At 41.9% G+C, this 13374-nt stretch overlaps 1 protein-coding gene across 2 annotated transcripts in view; it reads left to right on the top strand.

Moving 5' to 3' along the window:
* Positions 1-1388: 1388 nt before the first annotated feature.
* Positions 1389-13374, top strand: part of LOC116358301 (uncharacterized) — a 29106-nt gene continuing 17120 nt past the window's right edge. Inside the window, exons 1-2 of one of the 2 annotated variants that reach the window (XM_031809496.1) lie at positions 1389-6765; positions 12287-12431. In XM_031809496.1, the coding sequence (XP_031665356.1) occupies positions 3606-4760 (1155 nt within the window). In that variant the 5' untranslated portion in view covers positions 1389-3605 and the 3' untranslated portion in view covers positions 4761-6765; positions 12287-12431. Of the gene's footprint in view, positions 6766-12286; positions 12432-13374 lie in introns of those variants that run through there. The other variant, XM_031809497.1, reaches the window with a different exon arrangement.

Below are 13374 nucleotides of genomic sequence, written 5' to 3'. Positions count from 1 at the left end.
TCACAGCCATATAAGGAGACATTGGAACACAGCGCCTTCAGAATCTGGGGCATTTCCTGTATGAAATTTAATCTTGGTTTCACCTGTAGCATTAGTTCTGGGGCACTCACAGATAATATATTTGCAGTTTTGGAAACGTCAGAGTTTTTTCTTTCCAAAGCTGTCAATTACATGCATAGTCGAGCATCTTTTCGTGACAGAATATCTTGTTTAAAACGGGAACGTTTTTTATCCAAAAATTAAAAGAGCGCCCCCTATCTCGAAGAAGTTAACGACTGCTTTCAACACCTCGGCGTGGCCTAGGAGGACAAAACCAACACGTTGGCCTCGGATGAGCAAAAATAGCATGACCACAAGTCATGCATCAGCAAGTCATCCATCGGCAAGTTCAGCAATAACGACACCCCGTGAACCAGGCGAAAACAATACTAGCACCCTAGAGCGAGCTAAAAGGAAAGTGGCCCCCCTGACCACACTGGCGCGCGACAAAACAGAAATGAACCTAACACACACAGAGGGCCCAAGACAGGGTATGGATCAAGGGGGCTTAGATATATTATGTCTGAAAGGGAATAGCTCCAGGTACCGAGTAAGGCGCAGCACGCAGAGGCGAATTACAGGACCAAGCCCTGAAGCTAAATGGTTGAATGATATAGTGTTATACCTACACCCTGGAAATTTCTCCTCATGGGATAATAGAATACTGGGAGGAAGCAAGGGTATTATTTTACCGTATGCAAAAAATAGGACCTATAAGTATCTGGGATTTACTAGTGGCCCATTAGATAGATTCCACCGGATGGAATATGGAGTGTGGGGACATGACATTCCCAACTCCACCAGGCCAGGAGAAAAACCAATAAAGTATTCCACCTCAGGATGGGTATGCCTTACGACACAGAATAATACAAACCCAGGGTTGGCCTATCCCAGGTCAACCCCATGGACAGCACTAGACCTTAGGAGTTTGAAAGAAAATGATCAACAAAGCCTTGAGATGGCCCAAAGAATGTGTGCTAAAGCCCCATTATGGAACTGGGGACAAGAACCAAATAACCCGTTCTATAGGAAAGAAGGGAAGACCGCCCAACAGTATTATGACCAATGGGTTAGACCCCCTGCGAATAAAACTGAGGCCTGGGCACAATACCATTGCATCTCAGCCCATGGCATATTGAAAGAATCAGGAATCCCCCACTTCCATAGATGGTCAGGGGGACATTATCCTTCACCTGGAATGCTGGGGGTAGCGCCGGCCTTCTCAGGCAGGAATGAGAACGCAAACCAAAAATTGGTAGACATGGTAAACCCACGGGGCGCTTGCCACTCCAGAGTATTGGCTGGAGGAGGTATTTTAAAACATATAAGAACACAGGACAAAATGGAACATGTGCATCAATTTGGATACAGTTTCCCCCCAATAGGAAGATTGAACACTGATACCCTTATATGGATGCAGGGATTAATGCTACAGAAATGGAATACAACCATGGGAAAAATGATTAGGAATGCATTAATAATGAAAGAAACGGTCATTAAAAACTTTGAAGCCAGCACTAGTATGAAGAGTACCATGGTGTCCAAAACATTTGACCCAATAGCAATGGGATGGGATAAACGCCAGTTAGACCCCACTCCGTTAACCGGAGGATACGTACAATTAGCATGCTATGGAGGCATTAAATTCCATGTAAACCAAGGGGATATAGCTGGCACCAGGGATCAGACCCTTCGAACAGATCCCTCTCTAGCAGATTGGGCTAGATATACCCTTGAACCCATGACCGCCCGGTGGCTGATGGGAGGGTATAAGGAATGGGCCATAAAGCTAATGTGGCCACAACAGGACGAACCATGGGGAGACCTATGGGGAAAAGGGTCAGACTGGGATAAGAATATGACCCTGACTTGGAATATGTCCACGTGTAAACAGTTATTTGACAATGGTACGGTATCAGAAGGGTGCAGTATAATTCAACGAAACTTGGAACTGTTAAAAACTATGGGGCAGGAAAACTACTGTAACATATTGAAGAGAAGGTTCTGGGACAAAGGAGCAGATGGCATAACGTGGTATCGAGACGAGGACACCACTATGAGTAATGGTTTAGGAGTCAACTGGTTAACTAGAGCATGGGGAGGTTTTACCACAGGGATGGCTAAAATGGCAAATGATATAATAGTGGAACCAGTAAATAAGGTGGTCACAGCCATAAAAGACAAATGGGAGGAAGTCACTTCATGGTGGCAAGAAATGAAAGAAAGATTCTGCCTAGGAATAAGTATCACAGTAGGGATCTTGATATTCATAGCGCTTATGATAGCCCTAAGTTACGTCAAAAGAATGGGACTTCCAGTAGATGCAGTACTGAGGAAGGGGTGGCTATCCCTATTTAAAATAATTAAAATAACCCTTAGACTACTGAGAGAGTTATTAAAGTTAATGCTAAAACTCTTGTGGAAGATATGCAAAGGAGTAATAATGTGGACTATGGTATACGAGAGAGTACATCAAAGATCTCCTGGCTGATTAGAGGAACGGGAGACAGAGGGAACACGGGTAGACCTACTAGAGGTCACGAACTTGTGACCCGCCGAGGTGTCATAGTAAAGGAAGTAGGCAGTGCCTGACAAGGGGAGGGGGCACTGGCTGAAGGTGAATAAAGGGTAGCTGTTTCTGCACAATAAGGCACAAATGACTTAAGCAGCCTGAGTACAACACAATAAAGAAAAGCTTCTAAACCATAGAAACTACCAACAACCTCCTAAGAAAATGGCATCCAACTCCTCCAACCAATCCGACTTTGAGAACAGGGACCTGACTCAAAGAGACCCCCAGGAGGAGGTAGCTATAACATTGTGTCAACTACTACAGATTATGATTTGGGGAATGTTGGGTTGGAAAAATAGGCAGGGTCAGGGGGTTATAACATTGTTAGCAATAATACTTAGCACCCTAGTGGCAGTGATTAGGTTTGGTTTGGTTTATCCAAAGGACAGACTGTAATGTTGTCTATGGTACCTGTGGTGGTAATACAACAAGTGGCACCAGTACTGGGGAAGCATTATGGGTTGATACAATTTGGAGAAACTATGGCAACAGTCTTCGGCGCAATAGGCCAGATAGGAGGCTTTAAAGTAAACATGACAGATACCACAGGGCTATGTGAACAATTGAAGGGATTTGCATACGCTGGATGGGTAATGGAAGGGCTAATTTTGGTAATAATAATAATGCAGTTGTGGAAAGAACTAAAAAAACAGAAAAATAAAAGAAGCCAAATTAGGAGACAGGTATTAGGAAAAGCACTACCCATGGTAATATGGGTAGTTATAGCTATGGCCCTTAATGCCATTGCACCATTTTCACGGGAAATGGAATGAACTATGGCAATTATGGGTTTTGTGCTTACCAATCTTTTCTCCCCCTCATATCCTTAGGAAAACCCAGAGAAGTGCGACAGGGTAAGACCTGGATATTATTTAAAACAAGACGGGGAGAGGGAGGAAAGGGTGGGCAAAAAAGGTAGGATAGTTAGAGTAGAAGAGAGTAGGTGGCTATGGTGTAAGGGAGCTGAGGACAGAGTCATGATAAATTGTGGGCGATGTGGGAGATTGGCCCCCGGAGAATTGGAGCAGGAAGACATACATGGGGTAGTCCTATCTGGAACCACATGCTATGCGAGGATTGTTATGAACCTCATGAGGCGTATCTGATAGAAAGAATAGGTGAGGAGGAGTACTTTGGCGCAGTTACATCCTGGGGATTCGGGGTTAACATGAAAGCCACAGCAGGAAGGCGTAGAGTGGCGATAGGAAGGAAAGAGATTACAATAGTAGACTTCAAAGATAGTAGCAAATGCCCATGTCGGCCAGCGAATTGGAAATATGGATCACCACCTCTGGTGATGAAAAATTTAAGGACAACAATGGAAAGAGACACAAGGAGAGAGCCCCAAGTTATGCTAGGGGACTTGGAGAAATGTTGGACCAAAGAGGACTTAGAAGTCCTGGAGAAACATCTGTGCTACACGAGGCGGGATAAGGCCGGGGCAGAGTGGCACGAGAGTACAGTCAGGAGGTTTGGCCTTAAGTGGAAGATGTTGGATTGCAACATAGGGGCTTGCATGACCGACAACAGATGGGTAGAAATGATGTTAGGAGATATCTATAGGCCAAGAGCTAGTAAACATGGAGTGAGGAGGAGATTAACTGAGGAAGAGGTACGGGCCCAGAAAAAGGTAGAGGGGCAAGGAAAAGAACCAGTTTTCCTTATAGAAGGAAGTAAGGAAGAACATGGAGAGGGACCAGGTTTGAAGATAAGGAGACTAAGAAGGTATACCCCAAGGCACAGACAGGATAATCAGAGATCAAGGAAAGAAAGGGAGGAAAAACAGAAAGAGAGAGGTAGGCAGTTAGTGAAAGGATGGTTTGGGTGTGGCTCAAAAGACAATGGCCCTAGCGGGCTGCCAGACGCAGGAGTTAGGAGGCAGACGGCACAGGGGCCAGCCTGGAGACCTATCTGGGCGCTAAAGGCAACAGAGGGAAGACAATGTAAAACCATACAAGGAGATGGATCAGAGCATAAGGGCGAGGGACCTAACTGGTCCAAAATTGCAGATCTTACTAGTTCAGTAGTAAGGTGTGAGGCAGCAGCAGGAGATCTGAGAAGGGAGCTGAAATACATTGGGGATGAACTTAGAAGCATGGTAAACCCCAGAAGTAGGAAGGGCAAGAAGAAGGCCAAGAAAGGGAGGTGACAATAACAATGGTCTAACCAATCTTCCCTGAATTATAGGAATCAGAAGCTTCAGAGGAAGAACAGATGTATGAGGAAGCAAAGATCCTAGGAGAATGGTGTATGGCTAGGATGGAGACATTCATTAAACATTGGCAAATAATGGATAGGCCTGACCTGAATGACTGTTGCGAGGGGCATATGTTGTGTTGGGAAAATACCAAGGAACTAGACCTATGTGGAGGGTGTGCATTTAATGTAAAGGGGACTCTACATGGAAGGCTAAATTGGCGAGGGAAAGATTTGGAGAGTGTGTGTTTAGGTTGCTTAGAGGAAGCCAGAGATTGGCCAAAAATGAGGGTAATGGTAAAAAGAGGGATGGCTTGGAAAATGACCCAGAAGAAGAAGAGGCAAAGTTGAGGGTTGTGTATAATGGTAAAGAAATATAATGGGACAGGCAAACAGGGAAGATAGAGTTATCAGGGCTAAACAATGAAATATATTACACAGGATGGAGCCAGGACCAGGGGAGGATGGAAGCATCGGTGCGAGCATTGTTCTAGCATAACCAAAGGGAAAATAATTAGAGACACAAGATCTGGGAATAGCCTTATTACATATTTTTGTAAAGCTTGCTTTTGTGGTGCAACATGCAATAAGTTAGGGTACTGTAAATATAATGAAGATGAAGCAGAGGACTGGCCCAAAGATGGGGCATATGCAAACATTGTGGTGAACGGAAGATTAGCAGTTAAGTCAGTAACGAGTGATGGTCAGTACATCAAGAGTAGGTATTGGTTGAAGATGGAAGATGGACAGGAGGTTAGCTATGGCATGGTACAGAGGATAGATGGGCTAATGTTAGGGGTACGCTATAATGGGAGAATAATGAGGCAAGGAACTAAGAGAAATGAGTGTTCAGATGCTGGAGCGGGTGTGACAAGAGATGAAAAGAATCTGCCCACTCCATCAAGCAATGGGGGCAACAACACAGGGCATCCACGGGACCTCATGGAACGCACCTGCAGAAACTGGACAACAGGGAGAAGCAGAGGAGATACCTATCATAGACTTCTCCCAGCTGACGCTTGACATACCATCTACGCCACCTCCAGTGGTAGAAACAACCAGCTGGTATGATTGAGTGGAATCAGCCAACAGTAACACGGAAGCAGCAATGTGAGAGTCAGTAGTGCATGACCTTAAAGGGTAATAATAGGAAGCTTCCATTTAACACACAGGCCTAAGATTACGTAGGTCTACAGCCCCAGTGGGAACTTCCCCTTTAAAAAGATATATAAAGAGAACAGAGATCATAACACAGCATGATCCTCACTAACATATGAAGCAGACGTCATATGGAGAATCATCATAGGTAAATTTACTATTGCACTATACGCTTTTTGATAGAGTAAAACAATATTTTGAGAACCGGATATTTGTGCTTAAGTACTTATTGGGTCATACTCTGAAGAAGCTGGTTGAATCTTGTGAAACCGACTGAGTCTCCGAAAAACAGAGGTCTAACCACCTCTTGATCACATAGACAAAGCGGGCGTTCGTATTTTTGACACCAGAAACCAGAGGTGATTAGCAATTCAAGGAAAAACAGCCAAGTACCAGTTACCATATATTGCATCTATGCACAGAGTTGGAAGTGAATAGTATTAGGATATACACTTTTTGTTGGACTAGAACAATATTTTGAGAGCTGGATATTTTTGCTTAAGTACTTATTGGGTCATACTCTGAAGAAGCTGGTTGAATCTTGTGAACCCGACTGAGTCTCCGAAAAACAGAGGTCTAACCACCTCTTGATCACATCGACAAAGCGGGCGTTCGCATTTTTTGACACCAGAAACCAGAGGTGATTAGCAATTCAAGGAATAATAGCCAAGTACCAGTTACAATATATTGAGTCCATACACAGAGTTGGAAGTGTATAGAGATACTGGAATTCGGAATCTAGCGTCATAGCTGCGAGAATACCGATTACGGGAAAGTGACCAAAGGGCTGAGCATTTAAGGTAATTGAACTATTTTTGCTATTTAGTCAATATTGTTAGAAGTGTTAACACATTTAAAGTTTTGCAATATTATCTGGCATAGCTTAATTAAAGCATTAAGGATTGATTGAGCATTATTGTTGATTTGAGAAACTGTATAACCATTGAATTGTAAGGATGTGTATAAGACAAAAAACAGAGTGACTTAATAAAAGCTTGAAACTTTGACAACTAGGCCAGATTAACGATCTGGAGAGCAAATGCCTTTGACACTCTCACTGAACAGCAAGTGACCCTGGTAATAGGTTAAAGTGATTGCACTAAAGAATATTTCATTGTGTGGACAATAATATATTTTTAAGAGAGTCAAAACATATACCAATACTAGTTTCCAAGTGACTACTAGCTGACGAGCATAATAACTACTAGGAGTTGTTATTAGGTATTGATATATACATAGGTAAAGATAACTTGAAAGTAAGGAAATATAGGAGGAATCCATAACACTTAAGAATATTTAAATAGGAGTATATCTATCCAAGGCCTCATACTAGACCGGAAAAGAACGGAGTGACAACGTGAAAGAAGGAACAAACCCAACTTACGCGAAGGGCCATTACGAATAAATAGAAGGGTTGGTAGAGCCGCACGGCTAGGCCCTTGTTACACCAAAGTAACTAAAGTCCCAAAGTACTCTGCCCAGCCAGAGGACGGGGTAGAGGCTTTTGCTGCAGGCATTGGGCAAAAGTCAGCACCGTGACAGAGGCTCATGGTTCTCATTCCCTTCCATAGACTTACACAGTAATTATAACAACTTCCACAGAACGTCCTCCAGCCTATCAAAGCTCTTGCATGTTGTCCACTGACTGACATGTTGTCCACACAATCAAAGGATCAGAGAATGAATATCATACTGAAAGCATAAGCTACTGCTAGCTAGCACTGCAGTGTATAAAATGTGGTGAGTAGTTGACTCAAAGAGAGAGAAAGACAATAGTTGAACAGTTAACAAATTAATTTATTCCAAAATGAAGTAGAAGCAAGAGAGAAATAGAGAGAAAGAGAGATTGTTATTATTATTTTTTTTACTTTGTTTCACTTACTTAGCTAGCAAATGGCAGCTAGCTAGTTTAGCCTACGGAAACACCCTGCTCAAACAGAGGGATGCTTTGTTAGCTAGCTGGCTATGACATTCCAACACAACACTGAAACTCTCATAAGGTACGTTTTTGGTATTATTAATTTATTGCCACCGGGGCCTGCCAGTGTAACTGCTTATTGACTGTACATTAACATGTTAGTGGCCAGATGGAAGCCACTCCTCAGTAAAAGGCACATGACAGCCCGCTTGGAGTTTTCCAAAATGCACGTAAAGGACACTCAGACCATAAGTATCAAGATTCTCTGATCTGATGAAACCAAGATTGATATCTTTGGCCTGAATGCCAATCGTCACGTCTGGAGAAAACCTGGCACCATCCTTAAGATCAATGGAAACAGGAAAAAGAGGACAGTGCATGCCCCCATTCTCAATGGAGCACGTTGAGAGCTTCAAGTTCCTTGGTGTCCACATCACCAACAAACTGACATGGTCCAAGAACACCAAGACAGTCGTGAAGAAGGTAAGACAAAACCTATTCCACCTCAGGAGACTGAAAATATTTGGCATGGGTCCTCAGATCCTCAAAAGGTTCTTCAGCTGCACCATCGAGGGCATACTGACTGGTTTCATCACTGCTTGGTATGGTAACGGCTCAGCCTCCGACTGGAAGGCACTGCAGAGGGTAGTGCAAACGGCCCAGTACATCACAAGGGCCAAGCTTCCTGCCATCCAGGACCTCTATACCAGGCGGTGTCGAAGGACCTAAAAATTGTCAAAGACTCCAGCCACCCTAGTCATAGACTGTGCTCTCTGCTACCACACGCAGGCATTACCGGAGCGCCAAGTCTAGCTCCAAGAAGCTTCTAAACAGCTTCCACCCACAAGCCATAAGACTCCTGAACATCTAATCAAATGGCTTCCCAGACTATTTGCATTGCCCCCCCTCTTTTACACCGCTGCTACTCTGTTATCATCTATGCAAAGTCACTTTAATAACTCTACCTACATGTCCATACTACCTCCACTAACCGGTGCCCCCGCACATTGACTTTGTACCGGTACCATCTGTATATAGTCTCGCAATTGTTATTTTATTGCTGCACTTTAATTACTTGTTCTTTTTATTTCTTATTCTTATCCATATTTTTTTAAACTGCATTGTTGGTTAGGTGATCGTAACTAAGCATTTCACTGTAAGGGTGTATTAGACACATGTGACTAATAACATTTGATTTTATTTAATTCGATGGTGAAGCATGGTGGTGGCAGCATCAGACTTTGGGGATGTTTTTCAGTGGCAGGGACTGGGAGACGAATCAGGATCGAGGGAAAGCTGAATGGAGCAAAGTACAGAGAAATCCTTGATGAAAGCCTGCTCCAGTGGTGTAAAGTACTTCAGTAAAAGTCTTTCAAGCACTACTTAAGTAGTTTTTTGGGGTATCTGTACTTTACGTTACTATTTATATTTTTGACAACTTTCACTTTTACTTCACTACATTCTTAAAGAAAATTATGTACATTATCTCCATACATTTTCCTTGACACCCAAAGTGTACATATTACCATTTGAATGACTTGCAGTACAGTAAAATGGTCCAATTCATGCACTTATCAAGAGAACGTCCCTGGTTATCCCTACTGCCTATGATCTGGCAGACTCACTAAACATACAGTTGAAGTCGGAAGTTTACATACACCTGAACCAAATACATTTAAACTGATTTTTTTCACAATTCCTGACATTTAAACCTAGTAAAAAGTCCCCGTCTTAGGTCAGTTACGATCACCACTTCATTATAAGAATGTGAAATGTCAGAATAATAGTAGAGAGAATCATTTATTTCAGCTTTTATTTATTTCATTACATTCCCAGTGGGTCAGAAGTTTGCATACACTCAATTAGTATTTGGTAGCATTGCCTTTCAATTGCTTAATTTGGGTCAAACGTCTCGGGTAGCCTTCCACAAGCTTCCCACAATAAGTTGGGTGAGTTTTGGACCATTTCTCCTGACAGAGCTGGTGTATCTGAGTCAGAATTGTAGGCCTTTCTATAGGATGGAGGTCAGGGCTTTGTGATGGCCATTCCAATACCTTGACTTTGTTGTCCTTAAGCCATTTTCCCACAACTTTGGAAGTATGCTTGGGGCCATTGTCCATTTGGAAGACCCATTTGCGACCAAGCTTTAACTTCCTGATTTATGTCTTGTGATGTTGCTTCAATATCAGAAGCTTCTAAAGCCATGACATAATTTTCTGGAATTTTCCAAGCTGTTTAAGGCACAGTCAACTTAGTGTATGTAAACTTCTGACCCACTGGAATTGTGATACAGTGAATTATAAATCTGTAAACAATTGACAGAAAAATTACTTGTGTCATGCACCAAGTAGATGTCCTAACTGAGTTGCCAAACTATAGTTTTTTAACAAGTTATTTGTGGAGTGGTTGAAAAACTAGTTTTAATGACTCCAACCTAACTATGTAAACTTCCGACTTCAACTGTAAATGCTTAGTTTGTAAATTATGTCTGACTGTTGGAATGTGTCCCTGGCTGTCAAATAACAATAAGGAAATTGTGTCATCTGGTTTGCTTAATATAAGGAATTTGAATCATAGCATTTATTTGATGACAATTAAGTCCTTTTTGCACCACTGTACATTTAAATACACCACTGTACATTTAAAACCAGATGCTTTTAGACTTTTACTCAAGTATTATTTTCTATTAACCTCTCTAGGGTACGTGGGACGCTAACCCCCCACCTGACCAACATCCAGTGAAAGTGCAGGGCGCCAAATTCAAACAGAAATCTCGTAATTAAAATTCCTCAACCATACATGTATTGTACACCATTTTAAAGATAAACTTGTTGTTAATCCCACCACAGTGTCCAATTTCAAAAAGGCTTTACGACAAATGCATACCATGTGATTATGTTGGGTCAGTACCTAGTCACAAAAAACAGCCATTTTTCAAGCCAAAGAGAGGAGTCACAAAATCCGAAATAGAGATAAAATTCATCACTAACCTTTGATGATCTTCATCAGATGGTACTCATAGGACTTCATGTGACACAATACATGTTTTGTTTGATAAATGTTGTTGAAAATACAATTGTTATGCATGGAATTAAAGATATACTTCTCCTTAATGCAACCGCTGTGTCAGATTTCAAAAAAGCTTTACGGAAAAAGTACACCATGGAATAATCTGAGTACAGCGCTCAGAGACCAAAACAAGCAACCAGATACCTGCCATGTTATGGAGTCAACAAAAGTCAGAAATAGCATTATAAATATTCACTTACCTTTGATGATTTTCATCAGAATGCACTCCTAGGAATCCCAGTTCCACAATAAATTATAGTTTTGTTCGATAAACTTTATGTCCAAATACCTCCTTTTTGTTCGCGCATTTAGTGCAGTAATCCAAATGCGCAAGCACTATGTAACGGCTCTCGTAGGTTGAAAGAAGGAGACCAAGGTGCAGCGTGATAGGCGTTCATGATTTTTAATAAAACTGAACACCGCAACAAAATAACAAAGTATAAAAACGAAAGCGCACAGTTCTGCCAGGCAGCAAAACAGCTAAACAGAAAATAACTCCCACAAAACCCAAATGGAAAATCACAACTAATATATGATCCCCAATCAGAGACAATGATAGACAGCTGCCTCTGATTGGGAACCACACTAGGCAAAAACAACAAAGAAATCGAAAACATAGATTCTCCCACCCGAGTCACACCCTAACCTAACCAAACATAAAGGATAAATAAGGATCTCTAAGGTCAGGACGTGACACACTAGGTCCAGACAAAGTCATAAAAGTTATATTACAGTTCATAGAAACATGTCAAACTATGTATATAATGAATCTTTAGGATGTTTTTATCATAAATCTTCAATAATGTTTCAACCGGAGAATTCCTTTGTCTTTAGAAATGAAAGGGAACGGAGCTAACTCTCACAGGTGCGCGCCTGACTGAGCACATGGCCTTCTGGCAGACCCATGACTCAATCAGCTCTCATTCTCTCCCACTTCACAGTAGAAGCCTGAAACAAGGTTCTAAAGACTGTTGACATCTAGTGGACATTAGGAAGTCCAATATGACCCCACAGACACTGTATATTGGATAGGCTAAGACTTGAAAACCTACAAACCTCAGATTTCCCACTTCCTGGATGGATTTTATTTCTCAGGTTTGTGCCTGCCATATGAGTTCTGTTATACTCACAAACATCATTCAAACAGTTTTTGAAACTTCAGAGTGTTTTCTATCCAAATAATATGCATATCCTTGTATCTGGGCCTGAGTTGCAGGCAGTTTACTATTTTCATCCAGACATAAAAATACTGCCCCCCACCCCAAATAAGTTTTAAGGCATCTTTACTTTTACTCAAGTATGACAAATGAGGAATTTTTCCAACTCTGCTCCAGAGCTTTCAGGACCTCAGACTGGGGTGAGGGTTCAACTCCCAATTGGACAACAATCCTAAGCACACAGCCAAGGAATTGCAGGAGTGGCTTCGTGGCAAGTCTCTGAATGTCCTTGAGTGGCCCAGCAATAGCCCGGACTTGAACACGATCGAACATCTCTGGAGAGACCTGAAAATAGCTGTGCAGCCACGCTCCCCATCCAACCTGACAGAGCTTAAGATAAGAATTGGAGAAACTCCACAAATACAGATGTGCCAAGCTTGTAACATCATACCCAAGAAGACTTGAGGCTGTAATCGCTGCCAAAGGTACTTCAACAAAGTACTGAGTAAAGGGTCTGAATACTTATGTAAATGTGATATTTCAGTTTTGCATTTTTAATACATTTGCAAAAATAAAGTAAAAGCACTTTTTGCTTTGTCATTTGGGGGAATTGTATTTAGATTAATGAGCAAAAAAATTCTACATAAATTTAGGAAAAGGCTCTAACGTAGCAAAATGTGGAAAAAGTCAAGAGGTCTGGATACTATCCGAATGCATTGTAAATCAGTTAAGGAGGATACATATTAATCAGTCAAGGATACCCATCACTACACATTCTGTGAACTTTAAACTTGTAGAATGCACGCCAACTCAAGCTGCACGTTTTTAAAACGTTTAAAATCACTGTATATTGTTATTGATGATATCTAGTAAGCCTACATACCCAGCTGTGCACACCTACCATAGCCTAAACAGCCCTCCTATTTGCCTCGAGTGATGGGGTTTAATGGGACAGCCATTGAGCAATGCATGAGTCAGAGCTCTCTCTTCATCTTAATAACAAACCATTGTCCTTCATCTTCAATCCATTATCAATTTCCAAGCACATGCTGCTCTGCCCTGCTGTGAAATATCTGTGTTGTGCTTTATGGTGTGTACATAATCAGTCCGGCGACCACGCACTGCAGGTCCATACCAGAGCGGCGCACACTAAAACCAGAGTGCCATGTGATGAGCAGATGAACAGAGTGTCGTACGGTTCTGTTGGGTTGTGGTTGTAAGGAGTTTTTTTTATGTACTTGAGAAGGGATATCATGGATAAGAAC

The sequence above is a fragment of the Oncorhynchus kisutch genome, linkage group LG29 (genome assembly GCF_002021735.2).
Source record: "Oncorhynchus kisutch isolate 150728-3 linkage group LG29, Okis_V2, whole genome shotgun sequence".
NCBI classification, from domain to species: Eukaryota; Metazoa; Chordata; class Actinopteri; order Salmoniformes; family Salmonidae; genus Oncorhynchus; species Oncorhynchus kisutch.
This window is presented reverse-complemented; position numbering and strand designations above follow the sequence as displayed.